The following is an 11,580-nucleotide window of genomic DNA, read 5'->3' as shown; positions in this document are numbered from 1 at the left end:
CCTGCGCGATAAAGAAAAACAGAACAGAGTAAGGGGATGGGCAGTGAAAGCCGATCTGTTTTAGAAAGGGTTAATGGAAGGTTTTTCTGAAGAAGTGACGTTTGAGCCAAGGCCCTAGGGAAGGGAGATGGGTGCGGGGTTAACAGCAAGTGCAAAGGCCCTGATTCAGGACGGGGGTGGGGGGGGGGCAGGAATCCCCCTGTTGACCATGAGGTCAGAGAGCTGGCAGCCATGTCTCTTAGAACACTGGAGACCTGTAAAGAGTTAAATATTGTATTTAAACTTTATTGGATAGATTGAATTGCTTGTTTAAAAAATTTAAATGACTACTTTCATATTTCAAGAAACATGTAATATAAGAGCACATACTGTAAAAAATATTTTTAATATATTTTATTGATTTTAGAGAAGAAGGAAGAGGGAGAGAGAGAGAGAAACATCAATGATGCCCTGACCGGTTTGGCTCAGTGGATAGAGCGTCGGCCTGCGGACTGAAGGGTCCCGGGTTCGATTCCGGTCAAGGGCATGTACTTGGTTGCCAGCACATCCCCCGTAGGAGGTGTGCAGGAGGCAGCTCATCGATGTTTCTCATCAATGTTTCTAACTCTCTCTCCCTTCCTCTCTGTAAAAAATCAATAAAAAATATATATTTTTTTTTAAAGAAACATGAATGATGAGAGAGAATCATTGATCGGCTGCCTCCTGCACGCCCCCCACTGGGGACCAAGCCCACAACTCAGGCATGTGCCCCTGGCCGGAATTGAACCCGGGACCCTTCAGTCCACAGGCTGACGCTCTATCCAAGGAGCCAAACCAGCTAGGGACATAAAAAAATTTTGACAGCCCTGACAAGGTAGCTGGGTTAGAGCATATTGGGGATACACTAAGGTTGTGTTCAATCCCCAGTCAGGGCACATTCATGAATCAACCAATGAATACATAAATAAGTGGAAGAACAATCGATGTTCCTCTCTCTTTCTGTCCCTCTCTCTCTAAAAATCAATGAATAAAACAATTTAATTTTAAAAATATTTTGACCTTGGCCGGTTTGGATCAGTTGGTTGGGTGTTGTCCCAGACACCAAAAGGTTGCCAGTTTGATTCCCAATTAGGGCACATGCCCAGGTTTTGGTTTCAATCCCGGTGTGGGATGTACAGGAGGCAGCGGATCAATGTATCACTCTCGTATCCATGTTTCTCTCTCTTCCTCTCCTTTCCTCTCTCTCTAAAAATCAATAAATAAAAGGGGGAAAAGAAAAAAGAAGAAATTTTTTTGACGTTTGCTTTACTTACGTATGTATGCAGGAACTCTGCACTATATTTTGGAGCTTTTCTGTGATTCTAAAATTATTTCAAAATGAAAAATTTAAAGAAAATAAAGCTAACCCTACCGTAATAATATAGCCATGCAGGTGATCTTGCAAAAATGTAAATTAGGCATGTCCCTCACCTAGCATGTATCTTCTTTAGATATATATTTATTTATTTATTTATTTATTTATTTATTTTTTACAGAGAGGAAGGGAGGAGAGAGAGTTGGAAACATCGATAAGAGAGAAACATCAATCAGCTGTCTCCTGCGCACCCCGCACTGGGGATGTGCCCGCAACCAAGGTACATGCCCTTGACCAGAATCGAACCTGGGACCCTTCAGTCTGCAGGCCGACGCTCTATCCACTGAGCCAAATCGGTTAGGGGTAGCATGTATCTTCTAAGAGTAAGGATTTGCTCCTACATAACCACAAAATTTTCACCCCTAAGAAAGTTTACCCAACTCTTACTCAGATTTTTCCAATTGACCCAAGAATATTTTGTTTCAATTCAAACCAGGAGCCAAGCAAGATTCACACCCTGTGTTTGGTTTTTATGTCTCCTTAGTCTGTTTTAGTATAGAACACACACACACACACACACACACACACACTTTCCCCCCATGATGTTGTTTTGCCCAGAGTTCAGAGCAGCTCCCAGTAGAATGTCCACGTTGTAGGTTTGATTGTTTCCTCCTGCTGTTCAGTTTGTTCCATGACCCCTATTTTGCCTATAAAACGGACACTGAGTCTGAAGGTTTGGATAGGCTGAAGTTAAGAATTTGGGGCAAGGACATTTTCCTGGCGATACCATGAAATTCATATTGAATCCCATCTGGAGGTGCGTAATGTCAGATGGTCCCACCGTGAGGACGCTGAGCGTGGTCACCTGGAATCGAACCTGGGACCCTTCAGTCCGCAGGCCGATGCTCTATCTGCTGAGCCAAACTGTTTAGGGGCTAATTTACATTTTTATTATTTATTTATTTAAATATGTTTTTATTGGTTTCAGAGAGGAAGGAAGAGAGAGAGACAGAGAGAGAGAGATCAATGATGTGAGAGAATCTCAATTGGCTGCCTCCTGCCCTCGAGCCCACAAGCCAGGCATGTGCCCTTGACCAGAATTGAACCTGGGACCCTTCAGTCTGCAGGCTGATGCTCTATCCACTGAGCCAAACCGGCTAGGGCTAATTTACATTTTTAAAAGATAAATTCCATGGCTGTGGACAGAAAAAATGCAGGGAACTGACTGAAGGGGAAACGGAGATGGTCAGGAGTCTACAATGTCCAGGGAAGAGATGGCTTGGACTAAGAAGGCAGCAGTGGGTGGAAAGGAGTGGTGGGATTCAGGATGTACCGTGACGGTAGAGCTAACTTATTCAGTTGCTACAGGAGTGTAATTAGAGTGTGTATTAAAAAATGAAGTTAGGCTGAAACCGGTTTGGCTCAGTGGATAGAGCGTTGGCCTGTGGACTGAAGGGTCCCAGGTTCGATTCCAGTCAAGGGCATGTACCTTGGTTTCGGGCACATCCCCAGTTAGGGGGTGTGCGGGAGGCAGCTGATCGATGTTCGATGTTTCTCTCTCATCGATGTTTCTAACTCTCTATCCCTCTCCCTTCCTCTCTGTGAAAAATCAATAAAATATATTTTTTAAAAAAATGAAGTTAGCTCTAGCTGGTTTGGCTCAGTGGCTAGAAAGTTGGCCCTCGAATTGAAGGGTCCCAGGTTCGATTCCAGTCAAGGGCATGTACCTTGGTTGCAGGCTCCATCCCCAGCCCCAGTCATGGGTGCTGGAGGCAATCAATCAATGTGTATCTCTCACACTGATGTTTCTCTCTGTTTCTCCCCTTCCCTTCCACTCTCTCTAAAAAAAATCAATGGAAAAGATATCCTTGGATGAGGATTAACAACAACAACAAAAAGTATAGTTAAAAAATAACTACCATAGGGCCCTAACCGGTTTGGCTCAGTGGATAGAGCATTGGCCTGTGGACTCAAGGGTCCCAGGTTCGATTCTGGTCAAGGGCTTGTACTTTGGTTGCAGACACATCCCCAGTAGGCAGTGTACAGGAGGCAGCTGATTGATGTTTCTCTCTTATCGATGTTTCTAACTCTCTATCCCTCTCCCTTCCTCTCTGTAAAAAAACAATAAAATATATATATTTTAAAAATAACTCCCATAGGAAATTAAGAAGTCTACTCACGCAATCTGGGATCCTGAATTAGATGCTAAGCCAGAAAGAACATTCGTGGGTAACTGGTGCAATTCAAATAAGGTCTATAGTATTATTGGTTAATCACACTACATTGATGTTAATTTCCTGACAATTAACTGTACTATGGTTATGCAAGAAGTTGACATTGGCAGAAGGTGGTTGGTTGAAGGATATATGGAAGCTCTGTACAATTTTTGCAGCTTTTCTGTAAGTCTGAAATGATTTCAAAGTGAGTTTGAATAGGGGGCATACAGGAGGCAGCTGATCAATGATTCTCTCTCATCATGGATGCTTCTATCCCTCTCTTCCTCTCCCTTCCTCTCTGAAATCAATGAAAAATAATAATAAAATGATGACTGAGCCCAGCCAGTGTGGCTCAGTGGTTGAGCATCTTCTACCCATGCACCAAGAGGTCTCCCGGGAGGGTTTGATTCCCGGTCAGGGCACATGCCTTAGTTTTGGACTCTATCCCCAGTAGGTGTGTAGGAGGCAGCCAATCGTTGATGCTTTCTCTCTCGTTGATGTTTCTCTTTCCCTCTCCCTTTCTCTCTTTCTACAATCAATAAAAACATTTAAAAAAAAAAAAAAGCTAAGGACATAGGTGGTGACCTTGACGAGTTGATGAGAGATGGAGACCTCAAGTAGGGAAGTCTTTAGGAAAGTTTTGCTCTAAAGGCAGCAGAGAGCCCCAACTGGTTTGGCTCAGTGGATAGAGCGTCGGCCTGCGGACTGAAAGGTCGCAGGTTCGATTCCAGTCAAGGGCATGTACCTTGGTTGTGGGCACATCTCCAGTAGGGGGTGTGCAGGAGGCAGCTGATCAATGTTTCTAATTCTCTATCTCTCTCCCTTCCTCTCTGTAAAAAAATAAAATAAAAATAAATAAAATAAAGGCAGCAGAGAGAGGTAATAGCAGGAAAGGAAGCAGAGTCAAGGAAGGGTATATAAGATAGAAAAGATACGAGGATAGAAAGTCTTATGACACAATTGTCTTAACTTTTTTTGATGGCCAAAAAAGTTAAGCATACACCTACCATACAATCCCGAAAGCCCACTCTTAGCGACTTAAGAGACCTGGAAACTTATGTTCACACAAAAACGTGCACAAGGCCTGGCCAGAGTGACTCAGCTGGTTGATCATCCTCTTGTGCACCAAAAGGTTGCCGGTTCAGTTCTTGGTTAGGCACACACCTGGGTTGCAGGTTCAATCTCCAGCCAGGGTACATCAGGAAGGCAACGAATTGATGTTTTGCTCTCACATCAATGTTCCTCTTTTTCTCTCTCATCTTCTAAGCATGTCCTTGGGTGAGGATTAAAAAACAAACAAACAAACAGAAAAAACACATAGAGCCCTGCTGGCGTGGCTCAGTAATTGAGCATCCACCTATAAACCAGGAGGTCATGGTTCGATTCCCAGTCAGGGCACAGTCCCAGATTGCGGGCTCGATCCTCAGTGTGGGGCATGCAGGAGGCAGCTGATCAATGTTTCTCATCATTGATGTTTCTCTCTCTCTCCCTCTCCCTCTCTGAAATCAATAAAAATATATATTTTTTTAAAATATATTTTATTGATTTTTTTACAGAGAGGAAGGGAGAGGGATTAGAGAGCTAGAAACATCGATGCGAGAGAAACATCGACCAGCTGCCTCCTGCACACCCCGCACCGGGGATGTGCCCGCAACCAATGTACATGCCCTTGACCGGAATCGAACCTGGGACCTTTCAGTCCACAGGCCGACGCTCTATCCACTGAAGCAAACCGGTTTCGGCATAAAAATATATTTTTAATAAACATGTAGCCCTGCCCGGTTTGGCTCAGTGGATAGAGCATCAGCCTGCAGACTGAAGGGTCCCAGGTTCGATTCCGGTCAGGGGCACATGCCTGAGTTGTGGGCTTGATCCCCAGTGGGGTCCTGCAGGAGGCAGCCAAGCAATGACTCTCTCTCATCACTGATGTTTCTCTCTCTCCCTCTTCCTTCCTCTCTGAAATCAATAAAAATATATTTAAAAAACAAACAAACATGTAAACAGGTTTCTACATCAGCTTTATTCATAATAATCACAAATGAAATGTAACTTCAACATCCCCCATACAGTGAATGGATAAATCGATGGGCATACATCCATGCCTTGGAATGAGAGTTAAGAAAGAAAGAGCTACTGTTGCATACCACAGGAGTGAGTCCTCAATGCATTGTGCTAAGTGAAAGAAGCCTGATCAAGGGCTACATACTTATGATTTCATTTATTTGACATTCTGAAAAAAAAAAAAACACACACACATGACAGGGACAGAGGGAGAGAAAACAGAGCAGTAGTTTCCTAGAGCTGGAAGTGGGGGGGGGGGGGGGGGCATTGACTACAAAGGAGGAAACTTTGGGGAGTGACAAACGGTTTTCTAAGACTCACGGAAGTGTGGGCTATAAAGGTTAAATTTACTGCATGTAAATTAACCTCGATAAACTTAACTGAGCAAAAAAAGATGCTATCTCAATCATTCATTAATTACAAGGGGAAAAAATAATTTTACAGTGGAGAAACCCAGCAGACACTACTCTAAGCAAGTAATCAAACTGAAGTCACCTGTGATAAGACATATCAACCGCTTGCACCCAATATCTATCTATCTATCTATCTATCTATCTATCTATCTATCTACCTACCTACCTACCTATATAAAAGGATAATATGCAAAGTGTCCCCTCGGGAGTTCAACAGCGAGAAAGAGTTCAATCACTAGCTATGACATGCGCTGACCACCAGGGGGCAGCACAGGACATGCAGGCAACCAAAGGTGGCATGGTGGCAGGGTGCTGAGGAAGTGTGGGAAGGAAGAGGGAGGGAGGCTGGGAGCCTGATCGGCCCTGATCACCAGCCAGGCCTAGGGACCTGATCCGTTCATGAATTTCGTGCATCGGGCCTCTAGTGATGTAGTGAGAAGGGAACTCTTGTCTCTGAGGTATCTCACCTTCCCCCGCAAAAGAACTCTATAACCTCACAAATCTTCAAGCTGGGCAGAGCTGGGGGAGGGGCTTCTCTGGCTCTAGAAGCATCCGTGGGGGTAGCCTGGCTGGGGCAAGAGGAGGTGCTTCCAGAGTGACTTGCTCAGATGGCGACAGGTTGGTACTGGTCATCAGCTGAGTTTAGCCAGGGCCAAGGGCCAGTAGCCTCAAGTCCTCGTCACAGGGGCCTGGCCATCTGGCCTGCAGAAGTGTCCCAAGGAGGCCTGGTCGGTGAAGCTCAGTGGTTAGAACATCAGCCGTGCATTAAAGGGTCTCGGGTTCGATTCCTGCTCAAAGGCACGTACCTGAGTTGCATGTTCGATCCTTGGCCCCAGTTGGGGCAGATGTGGGAGGCAACCAATCAATGTGTCTCTCTCACACTCTCTCTTTCTCCCTCCCCTCTCCCTTCCACTCTAAAAATCAATGGAAAAATATCCTCAGGTGAGGATTAATAAAACAAAACAAAAAAGAAGTGTTCTGAGGAAACAGTGGGATGGAAAGTTGCCTTTTATACCCCAACCTGGGAAACCACATGGCTTCCCATGAGACAGTCTGTTGGTTGAGCGAATGGCCAAAAGCCAGGGGCATGGACTCCTCCAGTGAGGGTGTGGCAAGGGTCGGGACTACTTTGTAGGACGAGAAATACGATCCTTTTGGGAAAAGACGATCCGGTTCGGGCCAGGTTCCAGGAGGATCATCTAGGGAGGACATTGACATTTCTAAGAATGATGAAGTCTGAAATCTTCCATGACAGCGGGAGGGGCCAGAAGGGAAAGGGAGTTCATCAGGGAAACGTGGGCAGAGGTGTCATGGACGGCTTGAGCTTCAAAGGAGCTGAGGGAGGGAGAATCGTCTGGAAGTGGCAAGGAGCACCCGCCTCCGGGCTCAGTGCGGGTGTAAGAGACAGGGCTGCAGAGGGAAGGCGGGGGTCAGGTCCACAGAGAGTTGAGACCCACCAAGAGGGGTCTCTTTGTGGTCCTGGAGAATGACAGGAAAGAGGAGACAGAGACCAGAGAGAGGGAAAAGACCAGAGGGATGGAGGGGACAGAAACCCGGAGACAAGGAGGGTCAAAGGTCATGAAAGAGAGAGACCTATACAGAGAGACCCAGAGATCAGGACACAAATCCAGAGGGACGATGACACAGGAACCGTAGACACAGGAACCGTAGGCGAAGAGAACAGTGCGGGAATTCGCAGGGAGTAAAACCTTCTCCGTCTCTCCACTCGCCCAGCAGAGGGCGCCGGAGACCGCATTCGCAGGTGTCCAGGTGACCGATCCACCACTCCCTGTCCCTGAAAGCCCAACTGATGGGGCTATTTTTATGCGATGTCATAGGACACCCGTGGCTGGAAGGCCATCGTCCGTCTGTCCTTCGGTCCCTTGCAGTGACCCTGCGGCATCTCCCAGCCCACCCCCACCCGTGCCGAGCAGGCCCCGCCGCCTCTGGCACGGGATGGAGGGCTGCAGCTCAGGTCTCGCTGGGTCTCCGCATACCTGGCGGAGAACCCAGGTGGAGAGCCCCGGAGAGACCCTGCCGAGGGGACCGGGTGAGGGGCGCACCTGCTCGCGGTTGGCAGCTGCTGGAGCGTCCCAGGGCCAGGCAGCCACCGGGACAGTGGCGGAGCCGACCTAAGAGTGATGGTCAGAGAGGTGACCCCGGAGACAGAGTCCTCCAGGGGCCCTGAGACAGACTCGCAGTGCCTCGGGGAAAGAGAGACCCCAGGGTTCGCCCCAGAGAAACCCACGGACAGAGACACGGCGGGCTAAGAGAGACTGCGAGAGGAGACCCAGCAAGAGAAGCAGAGAGACCCGGACAGAGGGGAGGGACAGAGGCCAAGGGAGACAACAGATACACAGAGACAGACTCTCGAGAAAAAAAGAGTCAAAGACATAGATCAGAGAAACCAAGACACAGAGTCCCGCAGAGCGGAAAACTCAGAGAGAACTGCCCCATAAAGACACACAGACACACATCCCGGACAGACCCAAACCAAAGGCCAGGCCAGACGCAGACATACCAGAGAACGAGAGAGAGGGGTGGAAATCTGTGACTCCAACAGAGGGACTCAGGTGAGGAGAGAGAGAGAGAGAGAGAGGCGCGAGGGTCACACCCGGAAAGACGCAGGACAGAGGTCCTGGGCTACAGAAAGGGGATCAGAAAGCGGGATAGACGCGGAGAAAGCGCAGCTGGGCGGCGGCTGGGGGGAAAGGGCGGGTGCCCCGGCAGAGGGCGCGCGGGTACCCTCTGCCCCGCCGGGGTCACGGCGCCCCCTCCCCCGCGCCCTGGCCGGAGGGCTGGGCTATTTTTACGCGTGGACATCGGACACCAGGCTGGGGCGGCGGCGGCGGAGGCCGAGGTGGGGCCGGGCCGGGTCGGGCGTCGGGGCCACACGTCCGCCCGCGGGTCACTGGGGCTGCGCGCGCCATGGAGCCGCGGTGCTCGCCGCCGTGCGGCTGCTGCGAGCGGCTGGTCCTCAACGTGGCCGGGCTGCGGTTCGAGACGCGGGCGCGCACGCTGGGCCGCTTCCCGGACACGCTGCTCGGGGACCCGGCGCGCCGCAGCCGCTTCTACGACGGCGCGCGCCGCGAGTACTTCTTCGACCGGCACCGGCCCAGCTTCGACGCCGTGCTCTACTACTACCAGTCGGGCGGGCGGCTGCGGCGGCCGGCGCACGTGCCGCTCGACGTCTTCCTGGAGGAGGTGGCCTTCTACGGGCTGGGCGCGTCGGCGCTGGCGCGCCTGCGCGAGGACGAGGGCTGCCCGCTGCCGCCCGAGCGGCCCCTGCCCCGTCGCGCCTTCGCGCGCCAGCTCTGGCTGCTCTTCGAGTTCCCCGAGAGCTCGCAGGCCGCGCGCGTGCTCGCCGTCGTCTCCGTGCTCGTCATTCTCGTCTCCATCGTCGTCTTCTGTCTCGAGACGCTGCCCGAGTTCCGCGACGACCGCGACAGGCCGGGGCTCGCAGCGGTGGCGGCGGCGGGACCGGTGAGGAGGCGGGGCCTCGGCGGGGAGGGGCGGGGTTTACGGGGAGATGGGCGGGCTCCGTGGGTCCCTGGCCTATCAGAAAGCGGGCTCGGGGCCGTGGGAGGCGGGGCCTCTCAGGAAGGTGGGCTCTGGCTGTAGGTGGGCGGGGCGCGGGGGTCCGGTAGGAGGACCTGGCCAATTTCAGGTGGGGCAAGGGGCTTTAAGGGATGAGCCACCCAGGGACAGGCCTGTCAGGGGACTCCGGCATTAAAAGCTAGGGGCGCAGGTGTGCTTAATAGGGGCGGGGCCTGAGGATCGGAATAGAAGGACCCGTCCTATCAGAAGGCAGGGTTAAGGTAGTGAGAAACCTGGCTGGAGGAGGAGGGCAGGAGTACCTGAGTACAGGTACATTAAGAAATCAACGCTGGGGGTAGGGGAGAGCCTGAAAAGTCTGGGGTCTGTGCGGCTCATGGTAACCAATGGGAAGGATGGACTGGAGGTGGTGAGAGTCCGACCTGAAGAAAGCAGCTGAGGCCCTGGTCCGTTTGCTCAGTGGTTAGAGCGTGGCCTGCGGACTGAAGAGTCATGGGTTCGTTTCCCGATTCCCAGTCAAGGGCACAAACCTCTGGTGAGGATTAACAAACCAAGAAGGAAGGAAGGAAGGAAGGAAGGAAGGAAGGAAGGAAGGAAGGAAGGAAGGAAGGAAGGAAAAGAGAGAGAGGAAGGAAGGAAGGAAGGAAGGAAGGAAGAAGCTGAGGTGGCTGGAGACAGAGTGGTGGGTCCTGAGGGCTAGGGTGGGAGGAATCCATCACAAACAAAGCCGGGAGCTGTAAGAGTAGGGGCCCAGGGTTTGTGAGACAGAAAGGGCTTTGACCGTTATAGCATTGTAGTCTGGGCTGGCTTTGGGAGTGGGGCCAGGGGGAGTGGGGCCAGCTTAGGGGCCCTCCCCGACTAGAGAATTCATGCCGGGGGCAGGATTGGAGCCCCAGCCCTGTGCCATTTCAGGCCCCAGCAGTGGATGAGGGACCGTAGAGTCAGCCAAGCGGGGATGACCCCGGGGTCCTGGGAGAGTCTATGACAGCCAGGTCACTGCTGGCCTGGGAGCCGCGGCTGTGGGCCGATTTGTAGCTACGTAGTCGGACATTTAAACAACGATTATGGCCATTCCAGTGTGTCCCGGGCCTGGCGCGGTCCTCCCTGAACCCCTTCCTCCTTGCAGTTCCCCTCTCGGCTGAACGGCTCCAGCCCTGTGCCCGGACCCCCACCCCGCACACCCTTCGACGACCCGTTCTTCGTGGTGGAGACGCTGTGCATCTGCTGGTTCTCCTTCGAGCTGCTGGTGCGCCTGCTGGCCTGCCCGAGCAAGGCGGCCTTCTTCAAGAACGTGATGAACCTCATTGATTTCGTGGCCATCGTGCCCTACTTTGTGGCGCTGGGCACCGAGCTGGCCCAGCAGCGGGGGGTGGGCCAGCCGGCCATGTCGTTGGCCATCCTGCGCGTCATCCGGCTGGTGCGCGTCTTCCGCATCTTCAAGCTGTCCCGGCACTCGAAGGGCTTGCAGATCCTGGGCCAGACCCTCCGGGCCTCCATGCGCGAGCTGGGCCTCCTCATCTTCTTCCTCTTCATCGGCGTGGTCCTCTTCTCCAGCGCCGTCTACTTTGCCGAGGTCGACCGGGAAGACTCCTATTTCACCAGCATCCCTGAGTCCTTCTGGTGGGCGGTGGTCACCATGACCACCGTCGGCTACGGGGACATGGCCCCCGTCACTGTGGGCGGCAAGATAGTGGGCTCGCTGTGCGCCATCGCCGGCGTGCTGACCATTTCCCTGCCCGTGCCGGTCATCGTCTCCAACTTCAGCTACTTTTACCACCGGGAGACGGAGGGCGAAGAGGCCGGGATGTACAGCCACGTGGACACGCAGCCCTGTGGCCCGCTGGAGGGCAAGGTCAATGGGGGACTGGTGGATGGAGAGGTGCCTGAGCTGTCACCTCCACTCTGGCCCCCCCCTGGAAAACACATGGTCACCGAAGTGTGAGGGACAGTTGAAGCCTGCAGGACCTCACATTTCCTCCGAGGGAGGGAGGGAGGGAGGGAG

General features: G+C 51.9%; 1 protein-coding gene across 1 annotated transcript; it reads left to right on the top strand.

The window, feature by feature from the left end:
- Positions 1–8,936: 8,936 nt before the first annotated feature.
- KCNA7 (potassium voltage-gated channel subfamily A member 7) lies at positions 8,937–11,534 on the top strand. Its single transcript, XM_054710677.1, has 2 exons — positions 8,937–9,506; positions 10,705–11,534. The coding sequence occupies exons 1-2, from the start codon at positions 8,952–8,954 to the stop codon at positions 11,518–11,520; spliced, it is 1,371 nt and encodes a 456-aa protein (XP_054566652.1). The 5' UTR covers positions 8,937–8,951; the 3' UTR covers positions 11,521–11,534.
- Positions 11,535–11,580: the final 46 nt, after the last annotated feature.

This window comes from Eptesicus fuscus, chromosome 21, assembly GCF_027574615.1.
Source record: "Eptesicus fuscus isolate TK198812 chromosome 21, DD_ASM_mEF_20220401, whole genome shotgun sequence".
Classification (NCBI taxonomy): Eukaryota; Metazoa; Chordata; class Mammalia; order Chiroptera; family Vespertilionidae; genus Eptesicus; species Eptesicus fuscus.
Note: the sequence above shows the minus strand (reverse complement) of the source record. Positions and strands in the feature narration are given on the sequence as shown.

What these genes read in the sequence shown, in the direction of transcription:
- KCNA7 (XM_054710677.1), top strand. Translation starts at nt 8,952, where the DNA reads ATGGAGCCGCGGTGCTCGCCGCCGTGCGGCTGCTGCGAGCGGCTGGTC. An exon ending in CGGTGGCGGCGGCGGGACCG is followed by an intron (nt 9,507 to 10,704) that starts GTGAGGAGGCGG and finishes TCCTCCTTGCAG; the next exon opens with TTCCCCTCTCGGCTGAACGG.